Below are 22,878 nucleotides of genomic sequence, written 5' to 3'. Positions count from 1 at the left end.
TGCGAAAAATAACACCATCCTTATTTTGTTTGTTTTTAAAACACAACGTGCACCAATAAGGGTATGCACCTTTAAAAATATTTCCTCCCCCTAAACATATATTCCTGAATTACAAATAAGAGAACTTTCGCCACAAATGTAGAGGTACAAGCATCTCCATAAGTTACACTTCATTCAGCCCGAGATGCACGTGTGAGGGAGGAAAACCATTTTTTTTATCACCGGTCATGTGACGAGAATAACCGGAGTCCACTAGCCATATGTTCCCCTTCCTCAAGCGAAGTGCCTACAAACAACAAACACATGCCAAGAGCTCCGTACTGGGGTTAGATAAAAAACTTTTAGGTACCCAGTACTGAGACACATGACGAGTAGGCAAAGCACGAGTTTCCTTATTCATTGGGACGGATTGTACGTGTCTCGTGCAAGTTGAAACGGAAGGTAAAACATTCACCCTAGGCACATAATGGGGAGTAATAGTTTTATCATGAGCATAATGTGCCTTGAAAGAATTAGATCTAGCTTGTTTTTTTATTTTTTAATTACTCTAGCTAGTCTAAAACAAGAACCTACACCATGTCCAGGTTTATTACAATAAGTGCAAGTGTACCAACTTTCAGGTTTAGCATTTGATATATGACCTACATTTGCAATTGTTGAAGTATCATTAGACATGATGCAGGCAGATTTAAAAATCACATTGGTTGGTTTGTCAGATGTTTCAAAAATTCCATTGCCAATTGACTTAACTATAGTGGGTGGATTAGCCTTAAAATAAGCATGTGAATTAAAACCAAGTCTGGTCTTGTTTTTACTCACTTTAGACTTATCTAAGATCATATTCAGATTTTTGTGCCCACTAGAAATTTTCTGTAAAGATGCTTATAAATAATTAACTTGATGAGACAGGGCAATACAATTATCACAAGCTTCATTCATGATTTGTTTTCCACTTCTACAATTAGCGCACAAAGAAACTTCATTGATATGTAAAGCATGTTCAACATCGGAAACCCTAGCATTTGCATCTTTCAACTTCAATTCAAGAATATGACAATTATTACAAGAAGTTGAATCTATCAAATCAGAAGTATCCATGCTAGCATCATTAATTTGTTTACGTTTATGCACAATAGGTTTCTCATTATTTTCTAATGCAACTCTAAGCTTATCAAGAGTATCATCGTGAATAGAACACAAAGAGGTAAGCTCAGAATATATAGAGTCACAAGACTTACAGGAATCATCATCAGGAATCATAAACTTAAGTCTAGTAATTTCAGAATTCAATGATGCAATTTTCAAGTCATATTTCTTAATTCTTTTAGTAGCATGATCAAGCAAGGAACTCAATTTACTAGCACTTTTAAGTAATTCATCATAAGAAAGTTCTACCTCATTGTTGCTCTCACTGTCGTAGTCGTCGCAGGAGGTAGCACTCTTATTGCTAGCCATAAGACACATCCCATTAATGTCGTGCTTGCCTTTGGATGCATCATCTTCATCAGACTAGATATCCACATCACTCAAGTATGGTTCACCATATTCATTGATTACAGAGAAAATACTTTGAGCCACCGCTCGAGCAAAGTCGCCCCTCTTTTTATTCTTGATGTTGAAGGGGCGCTTCTTCTTCTTGTCCTCCCCATTTTCTTCTTTCGCCATCTTGGATAAGAATTTAGGATAATTTTGGCGAAAGTGATTTGGATCACCACATTCAAAGCACCTTGGAGCATTGTTCCCACCTCTCTTCCTTGAACGAACATTTTGCAGGGCACGTGTAAAACGAGAGGTGAGTAGTGCCAATTCTTTCTCTGGGTATTGCTCTAGCTGTTCATCAGTTAGTTGAGACAAAAAAGACAGAGCATAGCAATATGAAGAAGTACCATCATTAGAGCGGCTAGAGTTAGAAACAAGTGCAATTGATTTGGAACCGGTTCTCCTAGCAAGAATATCTAATTCATGAGTTTTCAATTTTGAGTATAAGATATCAAGTGTAAGTGTGCTCATGACTGTAGATTCTCTAATAGATGTAACTTTCATCTCCCATATGGACATATCTAAAGCACTCAAAAGTTGTCTAGAAGTCTCAGCATCAGTATAGGTAACACCTAATGCACGTAAGTTGCTGAGAATCTTATTAAAGCGTGCAAATAATTCATCCAGAGATTCACCTGTCTTCATCTCAAATTTCATATACTCCTTTTTGTACATGTCCTGACGCACCTCCTTAACAGAGTTTGATCCTTCATGATAACTACAAAGTGCGTTCCATACCTCATGAGCGGATGCAAGGTGAGTGACACGGTCGAAGTCACTTCGTTGTAGATCTTGGATGATGTAGTTCCTCGCCTTGTAGTTGTTCTCCACGTGGACCAAGTTTGTTGGTGTGATCACATCGTCCGCGGAAAGCTCATAGGACTTGGCGACCTTCTCCCATATGGCGTAGCTTTGTGCCATGACGTATGCCTTCATATTCGTCTTCCAAAACTGAAAATTAACACCATCGAACACACAGGGTTTGGTAGAATACCTATTCATATCTAGCAAGTCTAATCAACCGGTTAAGATAAATTAGAGAGACCTTACTCTGATACCAATTGTGAGATCGATATAGGCAATCATGGGGGGGGGGGGGTGAATGATTGCGCGGAAGCAAATTAAAACTATTCCCGAAAGTTCAAACCCTAAATAACCTTTCTGTCCGTGAGAGTAAAACAGCCATAACTTTTAATTGGATGAACCAAAAAATAAGTACAAGTATGAAAAATAAAGGTATTGAAATTATCTAACCAACGCAATAAGACTTGCCCTATGATTTCACACGACTGGATTTCATCTAAAACACTTGCCAATGTTACACATCACCTATGATTTCACACGACTGGAGATCAGGTGCAGATGAAGACTGAAGAGTTAACCAAGCAGGGCGCGGTTGAACAGATGATTCTTTTTCTTCCTCCGCATGATTGTCGACATGCGTTGTATGCCCCTGTGTCATGGCCGTGCCTGATTGAGTGGTTGTTACAAAAAGAATTCCTTGGCTTAATCCTATCTACTCCTAACTAATTACAATTTGGGGGGCGCCGTGGAGAAGGATCGGACGGCCGAAGCTAACTGCTGTGGAGAATCATCGGACTACCGAAGCTAACGTAAAATGTTTGGACTGGGTTCGGTAACACATGTTTGGAACGTATTCCCTCAGTCCCATAATACGAGGCACGCACACATCCCGATATCCTAAATTTGATTAATTAAATATGTATGTTTCTTAGCAAAAAGTACACCATTAGATTCGTTATCGAAATAACTTTCTAATGATATAATTATTTAATTTACGTTTAGTTAGCTAAATTGAAAATATAGGGATGCGTGCGTGTCTCATATTATGGGACGGAGGGAGTAATATTTAATGGTTAGAAATAATTGAGGTGATGTAGATCAGCGTGAAAGCTCTCCTTTTTACCCCTCATATTGATTTTAGTGGCTGTGTGGATCGATCGATGCAGAGAGAAAACATCCTTATTTTTTTTTTAAATACAGCACGTGAAATTAAAGATTTAACCATGAGCTGATACATATAATATGTACCTAGAAGTGCGAGGATCTATCGGATGTGATTGATTAAGAAATTTGGAGGCCAAATACAGCTTGGGAGTCATCCAGGGAGATCGAGCTAGCTCGGTCTCTGCTGGTCCGACCGACGCATCGATCTCTGGTTCGAGTTTCGATAAGACTGTTTTATCTTAGCTGTGACACGTTAATTAGAAAAGATAATAAAACATGTTGTACAACGGGTTATTTTTTATTGTTGTATCTTAAAATTAATTCTTAGAGAATAAAATTAACTAAATAAATATTAAGAAAAGACAAAATCTAGTACAATGGAAAATGTGACTTATCATTGCCTTATCATTTTTGTGAAGAGATCATCTCTTAATTAAGAGAAGTTTTGTGTTTTTTCTTAATTTCTCTCTTCCACGTCAGATTTTATCGTACGTGACATCGCTAAAAAAGAGCTGACGTCGTCCCATTGTATACACCCTAACAAAGAGACGTGATTTCCGGATACCATCGTCCTATAGCCGGACTGCTGGTCCGTTGCAGCCTGAGCATATGAAATCTATTTTTCTTGTTAGATCTTGAACATAAAACTTAGAATCTAACGGTCCATATAATATTGATGATGTGGATCAACGTGGAGCCTCTCCTCGGTACCCCTCATATTGTTTTTAGTATATAATAGATCTCGGCGTATGGTCTTGGGCTCGGCTAATTTGTTTCTGCTTGAGCTTACAGCTGCGCCGCCGTCGCCGATTGGTCAAGGGGAGCATGAACACGGTGTTATCAGCCTAACTCCTGATAAACCAAGGCCAGGCGGCCGGAAGAACGCTGCCATGGAGAATACGTCGCAGGCCACCGCTGAGCCCTCTCTGGCTGCTCCAGCCAGCGATCCTCCGGCGGTTCCACCCGTTGAGCCTCCAGCCGATAAAGGTAGCGATCGATCATCTCGCCACCTTACTACCTCGGGCAATACTCTGGCCTATTAAGACTAAATAGTTCCTCCTGGGTGTTGCAGTTGCGCCGCCAACGCCGGCTGAACCTCCGATGGACCCTCTACACAATCCGGTGAACCCACCTGTTGATAAACCACGCCCCTAAGTTTTCGTGTACGTTCGATGAAGCCATCGCCGGCCAGACGACATGGTTAAATCACCCTGCCTCCTCTTCCAGAGTCCACAAAGTGCAAGCTTGAATCACCAATCGTTGACGCCCTACATGAGCAGGGCAAATATTTCTCGATCGATGTATTTCTGGTATAAAATAGCACATGTACATTTCTAAGTTCAATGAAGACATGAATATATTTTCGTAAACTGAATATCCAAACACATTCATTTATTCACATGTTATCGGTGTCAAAATCTTACATGGACGGAAAAAGGGAGATTAAAGTTTTCAATCGGTAGCGATGGTTTGTAACTTTTGAGCCTCAAGATAAACAATTGAGATCTGGTGTTGCAGCACAAAGCATTCACTCCAGGAGGGTATTGACAATGGACTTTATGTTGAGCTTCTTGAGGTCAGTGTAAGACTGACCGCAGCCAACAAACATGACAGGTGCTCCAGATACATATACCATGGAAAGCGCTGCTCCAACCTTGTCATCAATGGTGTCAAACTTGGTGAGCAGGATGCCATCTATCGACCTATCAGTGGGAGCAGTGGAAAGGTCTGTCAACTTCTGGTCAAACTTAGTGAGTTGGTCAACAGCATCATTGCCCACCAGCGCTTCTCCGACAAATAAAACCAGATCCGGGTTATTGAGATTAATGAGCTTCGAGAGTGCTCTCATGAGTGGCTCATTGTCCTGCATACGCCCAGCGGTATCAACAAGGACGACATCTGATTTATTCTGAGTGGCTTCCTGAATTGCACCCTTCGCCACAACCGCTGGATCCTTTTCGTATCCTTTCTCAAATATGGGAATCTGAAGTCTGCAAGCATGAGTGCACAGCTGCTCAACAGCACCAGATCTAAACGCGTCGCATGCTGCCAGCATGACAGTGAGGTCATGCTGAAGAAGCCAATAAGCAACCTTTGCGAGGTTGGTGGATTTGCCAACCCCATTCACCCCAACAAAGACGATGACATATGGCCTGCCACGCTCCTTGGCAGCATGCACATCTCTCAGCACGTCAATAGATCGCCTCGGGGTCAAAATTCGAACGAGAGCATCCTCCATAGCTGCTTGAACAGTAGATGATATCCGTGTGAAGGATCCGAGCTTCTTGCCTCGGAGGCTAGCTGCAACTGATTCACAGAGCTTCTCTGCAATTTCCTCTGCCACATTCTTGGTCATAAGCTGGTCTTTCAGAGCTTTGAGCGCAGGTTGCAGATCAGAATCCTCCAGTACATGGCTACCAGCAATGCTCTGAAACACTGAGGAGAACCAACCGTTCTTTCTGATGCTTGCAGCTTCAGGCTTATCCATCTTGCTTGGCCCCTGGTTGGCAGCAGCCTGTTCCATCACGCTAACCTCTCTCCCATCAGCTGGATCACTGTAATCCAATTTCTTGACGGAAGGTGTGTCATCCTTTTCCTTGCGGCCAGGTTTAACAAACTTGACTATATTTTTATTCCGTTTTCTATCCCTATTTCGCAATACATCTAAATTAAAAGCCCAATTGCTGGGTCGTCCCTTAACTTCCTCTTCTTCCAAAACAACGCCACTGCCGGCACTAGAATTCTGCTCAACACCACTGAATCTACCCTCTGCCGAACTGAGCCCATCACCGGAGTCACCCACTCCAGAAGCATCACCCGTTTTCTCACCACCATCATCATCACCCTGGAGAAAGCCAACAGGCGTACCTGGAGCAGGCTTCTTGGGGGCGGGGGCGGCCGGCGGTGGACGGGAAGCGCGCGCCTCGGCCTCGAGATGGAGCTCCCGGAACCTCTCCCCGAACTCGTCGTACGAGGTGCGGCGCGGGTCGTAGATCCGCGAGAACTCGCCGCTGACGGCGGCCAGGAGGTCGTCCACGTACAGGAGGTGGAGCACCCGGCGGTAGACCGCGACGAAGGCGAGGCCGAGCGCGTTGTGGAAGGCCCACTGGAGCTTGTGCTGGCCGTGGGAGAAGCCGGCGCCGCCGCCGGCGGAGCGGCCCTCGAGGAGGATGGACCTCACGAGGGCATCGATCGGTGATCCCTTGAGCACGTCGCCGCCGGCCAGCGACCACAGGATCAGGCCGCCGCGGGTGAAGATGAGCAGCTCCTCCAACATCTTTGTTCGCGAAACGCCGAAACCCCTGATTTGGACGCTCGTGGCGGCGAATACCTCTCACGGTGCCGGGAGAGAAAACTGCGAGGTGCGATTGGGGCTGCGGGGGCTGGGTTCGGCTATGTTATTAGCGACTGGCCCGAACGAAAGTGAGCCGGACTCAGAAAACAGTCCAGCGATAGGAGTCGGAACAGGCTCAGGGCTGGGCCGGCTGGGAAGGTGCACTTGGGCCTTGGGGGCTGGGCCGGAGTTGGAGTATACATTTCCTTTTCTTTAGTGGACAAATTATTACGACAGACGAGTTGTCCGAAACTTGCGTGTCTTCACATGTATCGGCAAATGACCATGGTAAAATTAATAATTATCGGTCCAGATAGTGTCGTTTTAAAATTGAATAGCCGAAATGTCCATGCATTACAACGGGATAACAAAATAGACTATTTTGTACTCACAACCAGAAAAACAAAAACAAAATTGCAGTAGTCATCTTAAAATTTCACTCTGATTATAAGGCATGATTACAAACATGCAGGTGTGTATTGACCTTGAGTTTTTTCTTCAGGGATGATAAAGGTTTCAATCCAGGTCAAGTTGTGAAAAAACTTCATAATCCATTGGACCATCTACACTGTCTGCATCCCTTCTAACAAAGATGGCCGGAAGCAATCACTTCCAGATGGTAGCAACTTATAGAACACTAACAACCCAAGCGTACAAATAGCCTGTAACTTCATAGAATCACCCTGGACTGCAAAGAAGAGCATCATTGCAGCAGGGAAGAAGATAACACAGAATTGCATGATGCACAACACTCTGTCCATCAGCTTCCCTTCATTGGCTGCAGGAAATCCTCAAAGGTTCATCTGCCACAGCTGGATAACGTGCTGATGTCTGAAAATGATAAACAATGCATGTGTCATGCATAATCTAGATACATCACCCAGAATTCGAAGCCGCGAGATTTTGTCAATTCCGCTGATATGCTCCCGTGCCGACGTGCTTGCGCTCGACCACCCAAGATCTGTGCTCGCACACCGCCTGGCGGGGGCCTCTGCTTCTCCGCCACAGAGACGCCAACGTCACCATGAAGGAGGAGCAGCAGGCCCAGGCCGACGCGGCCTCCATTCCTCTCGCGACCCATCCACCTCCGCAGAGGAGGTTCGCCGCCTCCAGGTGTCCGGCGAGCTCGGCCGCATCGTCGCCCCCATCTCTTACTGTGGCAGCAAGCCACAAGCGGTGAAGATCCGGTAGAGTAGAGGGAGAAGGAGAGGGAGGGCCGGGGGATGCGGCGGCGCAGCGACGGGAGCAGCCTGCCGCAGGCGGATGGGAGCTTGAGGTCGGGGAATGGGAGCAGCCGGCGGCGGGGGCGGGTGGCAGGCTGTGGAGAGGCGAGAGGGAAGAGAGCAGAGGAATCGAGGTGAGGGTGGGGGCGGAGGGACCGCAGAGGGGCAGGGAGGCCGCGAGCGCCCCAGGGAGGCAGCAGGCGCAGGGGGTTTGACAGGCGACGAAACCCTGTGGTGAAGGGTACGGTCCATATTTTTTAGATAGGTATAGATAAGGTACCTTAACAACACACGCTGCCGGAGTAGTTAGTTTTGCTCACGTGACACATAATTAGTGATAAAACCATCTCTTATGCTTTAGATGGTATGTTCCCGCAAACCAACGTAAATACTCATTTAACTTGATATACTCCCTCCGTCCCGTATTAAGTGACTTTTCATTACATGTATCTAGACATTTTTGAGATATAGATACATCAATATTTGGGAAAATTTGAGTCATTTAATATGGGACGGAGGGAATAGATGTGTTCACTTGGATCAAGACAGCTCTTGTTAACATCGTCTGGCCATTCTTATTGGTTTAAAATTAAATAGGTGAGAGCAGTTATTGGCCGGATGCAGTAGCCAAGAGAAAAACAAGTTTACATTATGGAATAAACTAGAAAAAAATATATATGAGGTGTTTTGTGGAATGAAGGGAGTACATTGGATTCTCCTCACAAAGCTATTAAATTATTGCTACTACATTGGATACCGTATTAAATCCTCTACACAAAGCTATTAAATAGAGTAACTACTACTCCTATTTTAGATACGGAGTACAACATTGAAAGACAATGCCATTAGAGACGTGGTCTCTTAACAATTATTGTGAATTAAAAGATGACATCTAAAAAATTATGCATTGTGAACTATAAAGTACGCTATGATCCTCCTCCGCCTCCCTCGCATTTAGAGAGAGCGCTCCTTAATTCCATTTCCATCTCGTCTCATCGACATTGATCGATCGCTCAATAGCAGAGGTAGTCCTTCCAAGAGATCGATGGCACCTATGGCGGCAGAGCAGGGTGGGCACCAGTACACGAAGAAGGCGGTGGGGCTGGCGGCGCATGACGACTCCAGCCACCTCTCCCCGCTCGCCATCACCCGGAGGTACGATCCCACGACTCTTCCCATAATGAAGTAGTTAATCGTTTTCTCTCATCGTGTTAGTATGCTTATGACCGTGTAAGGTTGGTTGATAGATGGATCCATGCTCTGCAGTCTTCTTTGCTAAATTTCGTTTTTCATTCATTTTATTCATCGGCCTCGGCCGTTACATGCAGCGATCCGTTAACAGCGCATGCCATCCCATACGCCCGGAAACAACCCACGTACGAAGCTGAGGATCAGGCCACTACGCATGCAGTGCGACTAAGACGCGGCAGGTGAAACCCACCTCAACGCTAACTACGGCACGGCCCATACATGCATGAGAACGTGCCCATTATTTGAAGAAGTAAAACAGCTAATGCCGCAAGGCTGGGATTTATGCTAACAGGATTTACACACTCACCAGATATTAGCTTATCTTTTCTTTATGTGAAAAAATACAGTATTAGATAGCTTATCTGTTTCTCGTGATCGTTCAGGAGCACCAGAGACGATGACGTGGCGATAAAGATCCTGTACCGCGGGATCTGTCACTCTGACCTGCATATATAGCATCAGGAAGGAGTGGGCGGATGCCACGTACCCGATGGTCCCAGGGCACGAGATCGCGAGCGTGGTGACCGAGGTCGGCAAGAACGTGACCCGGGTGCATGGTGAACTCGTGCCAGTCGTGCGAACACCGCAACCTGGGCTTCGAGAACCAGTGCCCGGGCATGGTCTTCACCTTTTTTTTTTATAAAAGGGGGTCCCCAGTTTCATTAATGAAACCATACATAGTTCTACACAGGAGTCCTGCTTAAACATGATTTTAGGAGAAGACACCATTGCAAACATGCAAAGGACCCAGAGAACAAGCAAACACAAAGCCTACTTGATGTCCCGAACATCCCACGGGGGAGAAACACTGCAGACAGCATCCTGTAGAATTCTCAAAACGCTTGTCAAAGCCGAATAACTTCAGTATCCACGCATCAGAGCAGAATAAAAACTTCAGCCTTCCAGTCTTCTTTCCAGCGGCGCCCATCCTCGTGAGCGACAAAAGATCTCCCGAAGTACCATCTTCAGCGCTTCAACTCCTCGCTCCAGCACCTTTGCCACCCTTGAAATCTGCAAATCACGCCAATAATCAACCCAATGACATAATTGAAAAACAACACCCACAGGATCCCGTGGTAAAACATGTTCGAAGCATGCTCTGTTTCTAGTTTTCCACAAGGTCCAGAACATAGCAGCCAGGAAGATTCTAGTTGCTGTGAGATGTGCCCCCCTAAACTGTGAGCACCAAGCGTCCAACTGACTTAATGACCGGGGTGGAACAGGGGTGTCAAAAGCAACCTGCATCACCCCCCAAATAAAACCAGCCAAAGGACAAGTAAAGAAAAGGTGATCAATGGATTCATCCACAGCACAGAACATGCACAGTGAATCTCCTAGCCAACCTCTTCAAGATATATTGTCCTTAGTTAAAATCCTGCCCCACATCACCAGCCACAGGAAAATCTTGATTTTGGATGGTAATTTAAGTTTCCACAATTTTTTGTAAATACCCTGCGGCCTCCTAGTCTATAGAGTATTATACATACTCTTAACAAAAAAGCTTTTAGTGTCAGGGAGTCACTTGACAGTGTCTCTGACATTAGATAGCCTGATGGAGAAGATGAGAGATCTCAACTCATCCGATGATTCCCCCAATTCTCCCCACAAAGTTCTCCTGAACACCAAACAGCTGCCCCTGGACTGAACCACTTTTTCCACAGTGACATTCTTACTAAAAGTAAGATTGAACAGCCTGGGGAACTTGTCAGCCAGGATACCACAATCATGCCACAAATCTTCCCAAAATCTAGTTTGGTTACCAGAACCCAAAACCCGTTTACAATGATTGTAAAAGAGATGCTTAACATGTAACAGACCAGCCCAGAACTGGGATACCCCAGTAGTAGGTTCAGCCTAAAAAAGGGTTTGTTTCTTTAAGTATTTTTGCCTCAATAATTCCTGCCAAGCCCCATCCTCGTTCTCCAACTTCCAAAGCCACTTGCACAACAAGCTAACATTCATAAGGTCCAGATTAAGCACTCCTAAACCCCCCAAGAAGGCCAGTTAACCAAATGGTATTTTCTGGTTCCCTGGTCTTCCTGCCACAACAAACGTGTTCTGAAATAATCCAATCTCTTGCCCACCACTTTAGGAAGCCTATAAAAAGATAACATATAGAAAGGGATGGAAGACAGGCATGAGTTCAGCAACACATGACGGCCACCAATAGACAGCATCTTCCCTTGCCAACAGGAAAGTCTCTTTTCCATCTGTCCTCTAAGAATTTCCAGTGTTTGTTAAGAAGAAAGTTCTTATCAATTGGAATTCCTAGATATTTCAAAAGCAACTGTCCAGCTTGACATGTAAAGATCTCTCCATACATGGCTGAATTCTCCACAGCACTACCCAAATAGAACACCTCACTCTTGAAGAAGTTTATTTTCAAACCTGACATTTGTTCAAACAAACACAAAATGAATTTCAGGTTCCTAGCATACACATCCCCAGCCTCCAAAAGAAAAATTGTATCATCTGCATATTGAAGGATGGCCATTCCATCCTCCCGCAGATGAGGAACAGGCCGCTTAATCAAACCCACCCTCTGGGCCTCCTTGATTAACATGCTCAAAGCATCAACAGCCAAGTTGAAAAGTAAGGGAGAAAGAGGATCCCCTTGCCTTACTCCCCTGTGGGTGGAAAAATAACCAGTCTTATCATTCATCTTAATATTTACCTTACATTGTATAAGAAAGCCCAATTAACATTGTCGTATGATACTAAAGATCCAATCGTTTCATTTGTCGCAGAAGCCTTTCTTAAACCATAACATTGTATAAGAAAGCCCAATTAACATTGTCGTATGCTTTTTCAAAGTCAACTTTGAACAGCACCCCAGCAAGTTTCTTCTTATGCACCTCATGCAGCACTTCATGCAGAATCAAAATTCCTTCCATAATGTTTCTATTTTTCATGAAGGTTGTTTGTGTTTTGTCAATGATGTCATTAGCAATCTCTCCCAGCTTAATGTTAACACCCTTAGTAACAATTTTAAGGATGTTATTCATCAAGCAGATGGGCCCGAATTTCTGTATCCTATCAGCATGTTCACATTTGGGCAGCAAAGTAATTGTGCCAAAATTAAACTTGCCTACATCCAACTGTCCTAACAGAAAAGCATCAAAAATCGTTTTCAAGAAAAATTTGATTGTGTTCCAGAAAAATTGATAAAGCTCCTCAGGCAAGCCATCTGAACCTGGAGCTTTGTTATGCTCAAGAGAAAAAACAATATTTTTAATCTCTTCCATGGAAAATTCCCTAGTCAGAGAACTGTTCTCAATGTCAGAGACAGACCTTGGGAAAGGTATGTCTAATCTGATAGTGGACCTATCAGATTGTCCAAAAAGATTCTTGTAAAACTCAGTAGCATGGGCTAAGAGATTCTCATCTCCTTCCACTACATCATCCACATCAACCAACTGCACAATCTTATTCTTCCTGCGTCTCCCACTAGCCCTATTCATGAAAAACTTGGTGTTGTTATCCCCTAATTTCAAATCCTGACTTTTAGCCTTCTAAAACCACTTTATTTCATCCTCCTTAGATAGAACATTATACTGACTTTTCAATTCCAATTGAAAAGACCTAATCTCGAGTGAAATTCCATCTTGTTCAATTAATTTATCCAAGATGTCCAAATTAGCGACAAGCTCAGCTTTCATCTTCCTGCTAGCACTATCCACATTTCTACTCCAACCCCGCAGTTTCCTTCTTAGAATGGAACACCTCCAGTTCCATTCTTCCTCGGGACACTTATTACCCGCAGGCAAAGCCCATACTTCCTCAACAATTACTGTCAGTTCAGGTCTACATAACCACCACAACTCAAACTTAAAGGATGGTGATCTAGGACAATCACCACCCACATCAAGCAAGAGAGGTGTGTGATCAGATAGTTCCCTAGGAAGTGCAGAAAGTTGAGAAAGAGGGTATAAATCCAACCACTCAGTATTTACTAATACGCTGTCTAATCTTTCATATGTAGGGATCTCATGTTCATTACACCAAGTGTAAAGTGTGTTCCCCAAAGGCAGATCTATCAAATTGTGGGTTTCAATAATAGCATTAAAAATAAAACTCCATTTAGAAACACCCCCTCCCCCCAGAACTGCTTTCATCAGAATTCCTTATAATGTTAAAATCCCCCCCAATGCAACAGGGGTTATGGATTTTAGAGCAAATGTAACCCAATTCCCTAAGGAAATGTTCCTTACCAGCAGCTTGTGCCGCCCCATATATATTAACAAAGTCACAACAAACTCCACTCGTTTTATGTCTAATCTGTACATAAACGAAGTTTAGCCCCTCTGCAGCATATATCACTTCCAAATCTACAGATCTAACCCCTACCAACATGCCACCAGATCTCCCCTGGGAAGGGAGAACATGCCAATAAAAGTCCTGCCTGGCCCCTATTTGTTCCAGCCAAGAATTTCTAAAATTTTGCAACTGAGTTTCTTGTATGCCAAGAAAGTCAACTTTGTGATCACACATTAATTCTCTAATGTGTCTTCTTTTATCAGCAGACCCAATACCTCTACAATTCCAGAATAAGCCCCTCATTTTCTCTTCCTGCCTTTGACTTTAACTCTAGGTTACATACTACCCAGATCAGGAGGTTTAAATTTACTATGTTTCCTTAAAGGTGAAACATAAGATAAATGCACTTCATCACACCCATCCATCTCTCCAAGGTCTTGATCATCATCAGATAGCATGGAATTTAAAACATCAAAATCAAGATTCTCTTGATTTGGATCTAAATTGTCCCCCTCAGATGTTCTAGCCTTAGAAACAGATTCACAATAAATGCCATGCCGAGCAGTTTCTAATTTTTTAATTAAGTCAATGTTATCAGAACACTGATCAGGAGTTTTCCCCAAATGCACATGCAATTGGTTGGCAATATGAATTAACTCTTCATCAGAAGTAGTTAATATAGAGCAGAATGTACCTTTAGTATTCAAGTTCTTCTTGCTGGCCAGCTCCCTGGCTTTGTCCAGTATGGTACCATCACCTTGTGGCCTCAATTTCCTCTTCATTTCTTCTTCAGCTGTCTTTTTTGCCTCCTCATATCTAGATGCCTTTGAATTAGGATCTTCCCCATTTAAAGCTTTCTGCAGCCTGTTCTCAATTGGTTCCTGAGAAGATTCATAGTTGACCTCCTCCTCCTCCTCTACATTTTCAATTTCAGTGTTCACCTCCTCACCGTGGTCCACATCTCCAACCAGATCAGCAACAAGTTGTTCTGGTATCACAGCCACATCATCCTCAGACACAGATGAAGGAATCACCTCCTTGTGTTGCATGGCCTTCACAGCCGCAGCAAATGCCCTGTCTTCAATCTGCTGCATCCTAGCAACCAACCTCTTGTCCATTTCCTCTTGTATGATTCTATCAATGTCAACCTTCGTACATGTGCCCTCCCCTCTCCACCACTACCACCAAGCTCAGTAGCATTGTTGGACAGCATATTTGAAGGACCCTCCACAGTCTTTGATCTTTTGGGATCGCTATCCTCCCTACTCACATTCTGATCAGACCTGGGCAGGCCAATGATGTATCCCTCTGCATCCAAAAGGCCACCAGCCTCTGCTACAGATTCAAACTCATAGAAAGCATCATATATGTAAGGATTTGTAGTGATGTCATGTGAGGCAGGAATGTTGCTAGGGTCTCTAACTCCCACTCTAACTCTGGCCAGATAAAATCTCACCAAGGCAGACATGTACACCTCTTGAACCACACCAACAGGGGACCCGGCTTCACATATCCCTTTATAATGCATTAGTTCATCCGGAATCCCTATGATTTTAACCCAAACAGAATGTAGTTTAGCTTTTGCCAATGAAGCAGATGGCCATTTGGAGATGGACACAAATAGCCCAGTCCCCTTCAAAGTGAAATCATCAAAACTCTGTAACCTTTCCAGGAGCTCAACAGATGGGAATCTAACAATGTATCTCTTCTCAGCAAGCTCTTTCACCTTCCAATCCCAGTCCAACTGAAAAGCCTTTCCAAGACCAAATTCCATATCCAATATGGAAGGATTTCCCCTCTTGACTTGAACCAAGGCCATAACACTGGTGTTTGACCTAGGACCCACTTTTCTTGTATGTTGAGCATAGAAGCAACCGAGTTCCTTAGCAGCAAATCCCATAAGCTGCATCACCGGTTTTGGCTGAGATGGCCACACACATTTGGCAGTGATGTGAGTGTTCTTCAAGCAAATGTCGCAGAACAGCTTCTCCTTACAATCCTGAGCAAAATGGTTAGAACTGTTGCATTTCTGACAGGAGATGATCTTCCCAGGAGACCTGCCCTTCCTATTCATCCCCCCCCCCCTCCTGCATTCTGACTGGGAGGAGACACCACAGATGCAGCGGGAGCAGGAGCGTTTGTACCACTCGCACCAGAAGTTGATGACACTGGAGCAATCCCTCCACGAGCACCAACCCACCCCCCCCCCCCCGGCCTGATTGGAAACTCCCCCAACCACCTCGATTGGAGTAACCGGAGTTCCCCCCAAAACCACCACCAAAAGCACCAGAGTTGTTACCGGCACCGCCTCCATTGTTGTTGCCGTTGTTGTTGTTGTTGGCATTGTTGTTGTTGTTGCCTCTGTTGTTTCCGCCGCTGTTGGCGAAGTTGCCGCCGTTGTTGTTGGTTGCGTTTCCACCACCGCCATTGAAGTTGTTGAAGCCACTCCCGTTGTTGTTGCTGAATCTGGTCCCGGTGTTGCTGCCGAGACCTCCTCCGTTACCACCACTGGAGCTAGAGCCAGACATCGCCTGCTTCTGCCTAGAAACCCTAGATCCGCCGCTCATAGATATGTGAGGAAGGGGATGAGGTCAAAACCGAGTGGGGGATCGAGGAACCACCACGACCACCAGATGAACCACGAGTGTTATCCTCTCGAGTATCCGACCCAGCATCTACTGACGAAAGGGTCCCGCCATTGTTTGAGCGTGGAGCTCCCGCCCCTAGAGACCTGTTGACTGTCCCAGACTCTCCCGAAGACCGACGAAGGTCAAAAACCTCCGATGGCCTTCCTGCCGAATCCTTCACCCAAAGTAGGGCATCTCCGAACGAGGCTAGAGGTGGTGGTTGATAGTCCCACGCCGACGATCCCACATCGATCCAAGGCGGCCAAGCCGGTGGGATCCGCCCCTCCACAATGAGAGGGCGAGGAGCCTTCGATCGCCGTGACTGAGACCGCGTAGTCTCAGCACACAGAACCTCACAAGACGCCTGCGACCCAACGAAGGGGAAGGAGACGCGACAACGAGGGGAGGATGCGATCGGATCATCATCCCCACCCGAATCTCTAGAGAGACACCAGAAGCGTCCGCCCGGCGGTGCGATGGCGATGCCGGTAGCATGTTCGGTGGCTCTCATGTTTCTCTTCAGTACATGCTGATAGGGGCAAAATGCAGATCGGGCGACGAAAAGCATAGCCAGGCATGGTCTTCACCTACAACTCCGTGGACTGCGTCGACGGCACGCTCACCTACGGCGGTTACTCGAGTGCCGTGGTGGTGCACGAGCGGTTCGTGGTCCGGTTCCCCGACGCGATGCCGCTGGACAAGGGCGCACTGCTGCTGTGCGCCGGCATCACCGTGTATAGCAGCCCCATGAAGCACCATGGGCTCAATGTCCCTGGGATGCACCTCGGCGTGCTGAGCCTTGGGGGGCTAGGCCATGTCGCCGTCAAGTTCGCCAAGGTGTTTGGAATGAAGGTGACGGTGATTAGCTCGTCGCCTGGGAAGAAGCGGGAGGCCCTGGAGCTGCTCGGCGCTGACGCCTTCATCGTCAGCAACAACGCCGACGAAATGAAGGTATACGGATCAAACAATTCGACTCGTATTTAGTTTATCCGGAGGAGGAAATTAGGATTTCATGTTTTGGTTTTCTTGGCAGGCTGCGATGGGCACCATGGATGGCATCATAAACACGGTGTCTGCAAACGTTCCCATGGCCCCTCTATTCGAGCTGCTGAAGCCCAACGGCAAGATGATCGTGGTCGGCCTGCCCAACAAGCCCATCGAGGTCCCTGCCTTCGCCCTGGTTGATCGTAATTCCTCCCTCCCTACGACCTCCTAAATCCATCATTCTACGTGCTTGATCCTTCAGTCATAAGAAACTTAACCATTAATCTGATAAACATGTGTACAGAGAACAAGACCCTGGCCGAGAGCTACATCGGCGGCATGAGCGACACGCAGGAGATGCTGGACGTTGCGGCCAAGCACGGTGTGACGGCAGAGATCGAGTTGGTGAGCGCGGACTACGTGAACACGGCCTTGGAGCGCCTCGTCTTCGTCATCGACATCGCCAACACCCTCCACAAGGTCGCCGGAGCCGCCGCAGAGTGATACCGCTTCTCTGCTCCTGCCAACGACCGAACAACGTCGTTCGCTGGTCCATGCTTACTAAGTACTCTAAAAAAAGTATCCAGTGTAATAAAGTGTCTAAACCTGTTGTCAGTGATGTGTGGTGTTGTTCGCACACGAACATGTCACCGTGTACCCTCGGCGCCGAGTGCGATGCGCGGCAACACGTGCCGAGGAAGGCTCCCCCGAAGCGCGATACGCAAGGCAGTCCAGCGGGCGCTTTTGCTGACCCGAAACCCCACTCGCCCGGGAGGGACCCCGTCAGGGCGGCGCGGCGGCTATGGGCCCTAGGTCGGCCTGACCGCCCCTAGGGCCTCGTGGATTCACGCCCTCCAACTTGAAGAACGACGAAGAACGAGAAGAAAGATACATGGGGAGAGATAAAAGTAGATGAAGTAGTAGATGTATTTGTTCCATTGGTGTTGTTCAATCGGCCGTCACCCCTCATGTATATAAAGGGCGGCCGGACTTCCCGTGCAAGAAAAGGTTTGGATTCACCTCCAAAACCCTAGTTTGAGTCTAACTCGGATGGTTTGACCCAAACGTTACAAAACTGTTCGGTCAAAAACATGACCGCACCTTCCGATCCGGTTTTAAGGTAGTAAACGAGCTCGGATTGCGATGACTCCAAAAGCAAAGTTGTCCGTCTCGAAAAATGAAGAACTTTCATGTTAACCACTTGTCCATCCGAGTTGATCTTAATGCCTATTTAGCTCTGTTTTTAACCTCGGTTCCCAAGACCGGAACTTCTGTCCGAACATCCGGGTGCTCTCTGTTACTCTTCGAGGAATTTGCGGAACTTCCGTCTTGCACCCAGAACTTCCGGTCCATTTTTGTTTGTAAGCCAAATTGGTTGTGAACAGGTGCTTTGTGGTTGTGTCTGAAACGCCCTAGAGTAAGACGCAAATATGTGACGCTACTGTAACAACAGAATGGGTGGTGGTATGTTGTAGACATTGTTCTTTGTGGGAATTGAAGGATCATTTCCCTTCTTGCGGTGATCCGTGATCCTTGTTTTGAGAGTTCTTCCTTTTTTTTCCACAAAATCCAGTTGCGTGATGCATGTTATGGTAGAGAACTTTGCCTTCTCTTTTGCATTCAACGTAATTTAGAGAAGGCAATAAAACATGCATTGCACGTCATTTAGAAAAGATAATAAAACATGCTGCACAATAGGTAATTTTTTGTGTCATATCTTACAATTAATGATCGAGTAAAAACTTAATTAACTAAATGTGAAGAAAAGATAAATCTGATATAAATGAGAAAAACCGTACCTCCTTCGTTCCTAAATATAAAAATCCTATCTTTATATTAAGTCAAACTTCTTCGAGTTTGACCAAACTTGTAGGAAAATCTCCTAAAATCTACAAAATAAAATGAGTATACTACAAAAATATACTTAACGATTGATTTAATAAAATAATTTAGAGTTTTAGATTTGGCAAATTTTTCTATAAACTTCGTCAAACCTGAAAAAAATTAAAACTTCTTACATTTAGGAATGGTGGAAGTATTTTTTTTTACAGCAAGGAAGTATTATCTTGGTGAACATATCACCCGTTTAGTGAAAAGAAGACCCACATGTTTTTTTTTTTGCATTTTTCTCTCTTCCACGCGTTTGTTAAGGGAAGACAAATGTCATCTCGTTAGGCCTCCAGAGTCTCCCGAATACTTGATCATAATTGAGTTCCAAACCACTTTTTTCTGACAACATTCCAATTTCCAAGCCACATCTTCGTTCACCAGAAAGCTACCTACCCCAAGACCCACCATTGAGTTTGGGTACCCACTTATTGTACATGATCTCTATGTATCGGAACCATTTTAATTATATTTTGCAGTAGGTTTTGAACTTGCAGTTTCCCTAAAAAAACTATTGTCTCGGTTCATAATTAAGTTTCAGAGAGCGCATTTTATACTTGTACATAATTAAGTTTCAATCTTCCTCTTCGTTGAAAGAGTACAACGAAAGCAACATCAGCAATAATTCTTTCTAGCATGAAACAGAAAAGTTCAAAGCAGAGAAGACCACAGAATTGCTCAATGAAGCTAGAACAGTCTGAAATAACAGAAGCTATCTACAGTACATCATACCATGTTTTGAACAATCTGGAAAGCTAGCTGGAACAAGATTCCATAAGCAACTTTATAGAGATCCACGTCACTTATTTTGGAACAGAGCGAGTACTTGCCCATTTATCTTTAACTAAGTAAAGACATTTTTATTTTTTCGGCAACCAGGGGGAAGAAATCTCCACCTGAACTTTTCATTATTCAAACGTACGATATAGATTACATGATCTGCAAGACACGAAGAGAGGTAGTCTAGTCATGATCGATCCGGCGGCTACCTTTTGATCGGTCTTTTTTAGCCAATTAGACCAGAGGTTGCATTCTTGTACTATGTTCTTAACTAGTACATGGGGGAGGGGGTAGATGAATGTTGTGAAATACTACACTATTCCAGGAATCAATTATGAGAGCAAAGCCGGGCCATCTCACATAGGCAGTTGGAGAGGAGTCGTCGATGACAGAGCGGAAATCTTGGAGGTGGAGGGGCAATGGCCCCTTGTTTTGAGCTTTTAGGCCAGCTTCTAGGTCCCAGGTAGCTGAAGCTGAAAAGAAGGAAAAATTTCCCACGAGCTGTCAGAAGAAGCCCATCTCAAATCATGTGTAAAAAGAGCTGCTGCCAGAAACTGCTCGAGACCAGCTTCCCAAGCTTCTATGAACGAGCAGTTCTAACTTGCCCCAGGCGAACCGTTATTACAGTCAAAATGCCACTGCCACTGGAAAAAAAACCCGATCCAACCGCTTCCTCGTGCTCGTCCTCACCATGGCGCAACCCTAGCGAGGCCTTCACCGCCGGCGCCTCTCCTACCCCACCCCGCCTCCCCTCAGGTGGCCGCCCCACCTCCTCCCCACCACCGGCCCACCTTCGCCATCTCCCCCGCAACCGGCGCCCGCAGCATCTCCCCGGGATCCGCCACCGCTTTCTCCACTGCTGCCTCCCCCGCCCCCACGTCGGCTTCCCCAACTCCCCTGTAGTCAACGCCTCGCCATCCCGCCAGCCGGCAGCCGCCACCCCCTCCCTCCATCCCTCCTCCTGCTACCTCCCACCGGACCGGATCTGCCGCCACTGCCTCCCACCGGACCAGGGCTACTACTGGGCAGCGCCAGCGGCCATCATCGTGGCGTCCGAACTGCTGCTATCTTCTCCGCCATCCTCCCTCCCGCGGCCCCTTCTCTCCACTCATGTGTAGATGCCTACTGTTTTAGATGGCACTAAGAGCAACTCTAGCAGTTACCGAACCCGAGCGATCCGAACTAACCGAGTTCGGATCAACCGAATTCTCGAATTCGGTACCAGCTGACTTCCGGCAGAACAGAAACTGAATACGAAAAGCGAACAAAACAGAAATTTGAAACTTCGCGCGAAAATCATATAAATAGGGGGCTGGTTCTTCGCGATTCACATCACAGGTCATCGGAGTTCATCATTCATCCACATAGTTAAGTTCTACTACATCTACTAGTTCGACATTTACCAAAAGTTAGCTAATTTAGAGGAGCAAACACCCAAGAACAAAATTGCTCCTCGCTTGCCCCGCCGGCTTTAGGTCCCCTCGCCGGAATGCTTACTTACTCATGGTCCGAAAGGACGATGACTGGGGTAGTTGCCGTCACCGAAGGCGCGGGAGCTGCGTTGGAGAGGTCGTAGGCCGCCGCAAGCATCCTCTCCGTGGCGATGGCGCGCATCGTCCTCGATGATGGAGTGCTTCGATGCCTACTTCGCGCGCGCGATGTCCTCGGGGTCGAACCTTGCCTCCGCCACCGCCGCATCCTCATCCCCCTCCGCATCCGCCTCTGCCGCCCCTCCGCCGGCACCTCCCCGACTATCTCCACCGACAAATCGGAGGAGGAAGAAGAGGAGGGCGCAGCCAACCGAAGCCAGTCACTCGCCGGCTTGGGGTGGACGCCGCTCGAGCTCCCCTCCCCAGCGGCGGTGTAGCTGCAGCGATGGTCCAGATCCCCTCCCCGGCGGGCGCTAAGGCCGGCCCACCTCACCCAAAAGCGGGCTCCACTATTGCAGCCGGCCTCGGACTAGGGGCGCCAGGATTCTTCCTTGGCGATGGTGAGTCGGCAGCCGCTAGGGTTTCCACAGCCGCGGGACCGACGGCCCGATGCGCGGCGAGCGGCGGAGGAGATTGGGGGGGGAGGGGGGGGCATTTTGCGTAGGAAGCTCGCCGGAAATGGAGTGGGTGGTGGCGGCGGCGGTGGAGGGGGGTGGATTGCGGCGAGGGAAGTTCAGAGTTGAAACCGAAAAGCCCCCTCAGAACGCTACATATACTGCACGGAAGCGAAGCGATTCGGTGACCCGAATTAGGTTTTTGGTAAATGGGCTCGATTCCATATCTGGTCTAGCCCATTTTTCAGCCAAAACTAAAAACCGAGTTCAGATCGCTTGGGTTCGATCGGTAACAGCTAGAGTTGCTCTAGGAAAATGCATGATTTGGCAGTGTGGAAATTAGCAAAGAACATGATGCTAATATTGTAGATGCTTGTACAAGAATTGCAGGTATTGATCAATAGATGCTTTGTACAGAAATTGATTGGTCTTGATCCACTTATCTATTGTTCAATACCTGCCTAGTTGTCTAGTTAAACTCCATGTCAATTCTCCTTGTTGAAAGATCGGTATGGTCGACTAGAGGGGGGGGTGAATAGGAGACTAACAAATTTTAGCTTTTCTTGAAAGATACAAACACTTAATCTTAGGGTTTTCTAAATTCTCTATAGTGAATGCAACTCTAGAATGAAATGCAATAGCCGAAGCAACAATATATAGTAAGAATGTAAAGGGGAAATGATACCACACGTGGAGACGAAGATTTCACCGGAGTTCCACCTAGTGGGATCGGTATACGTCTCCGTTTGGAGGAGTGCTCTACCACAAAGGTAGAGACGCCACGAAGGCTCACTCTATTCTCCAACTCACCACACCACAAAGGTGGGATGAGCTCTCACAACACCACAAAGGTGAGGTGAGTTCCACTAATGGCTTCCTTGAGGGCGAACGCCGAACCCTTACAAACTTGACCGGGGCAAACTCCACAATTCAATAGGAAGCTCTCAATCCAAGCCTCAGGCTCCTCATACACCAAGGGAGCTT

General features: G+C 46.2%; 1 protein-coding gene and 1 pseudogene across 1 annotated transcript; one reads left to right on the top strand and one right to left on the bottom strand.

The window, feature by feature from the left end:
* Window positions 1-4,846: 4,846 nt before the first annotated feature.
* Window positions 4,847-6,883, bottom strand: LOC100837281 (signal recognition particle receptor subunit alpha). Its single transcript, XM_003572594.4, has one exon. It carries the CDS (start codon window positions 6,782-6,784, stop codon window positions 5,036-5,038), a length of 1,749 nt encoding a protein of 582 aa, XP_003572642.1. The 5' UTR covers window positions 6,785-6,883; the 3' UTR covers window positions 4,847-5,035.
* A 2,155-nt stretch (window positions 6,884-9,038) lies between these two features.
* On the top strand, window positions 9,039-17,687 carry LOC100826975 (annotated as a pseudogene).
* Window positions 17,688-22,878: the final 5,191 nt, after the last annotated feature.

The sequence above is a fragment of the Brachypodium distachyon genome, chromosome 3 (assembly GCF_000005505.3).
Source record: "Brachypodium distachyon strain Bd21 chromosome 3, Brachypodium_distachyon_v3.0, whole genome shotgun sequence".
NCBI classification, from domain to species: Eukaryota; Viridiplantae; Streptophyta; class Magnoliopsida; order Poales; family Poaceae; genus Brachypodium; species Brachypodium distachyon.
This window is presented reverse-complemented; position numbering and strand designations above follow the sequence as displayed.

Excerpts from the sequence above, each read along its gene's own strand:
- LOC100837281 (XM_003572594.4), bottom strand. The coding sequence starts at position 6,784 with ATGTTGGAGGAGCTGCTCATCTTCACCCGCGGCGGCCTGATCCTGTGG.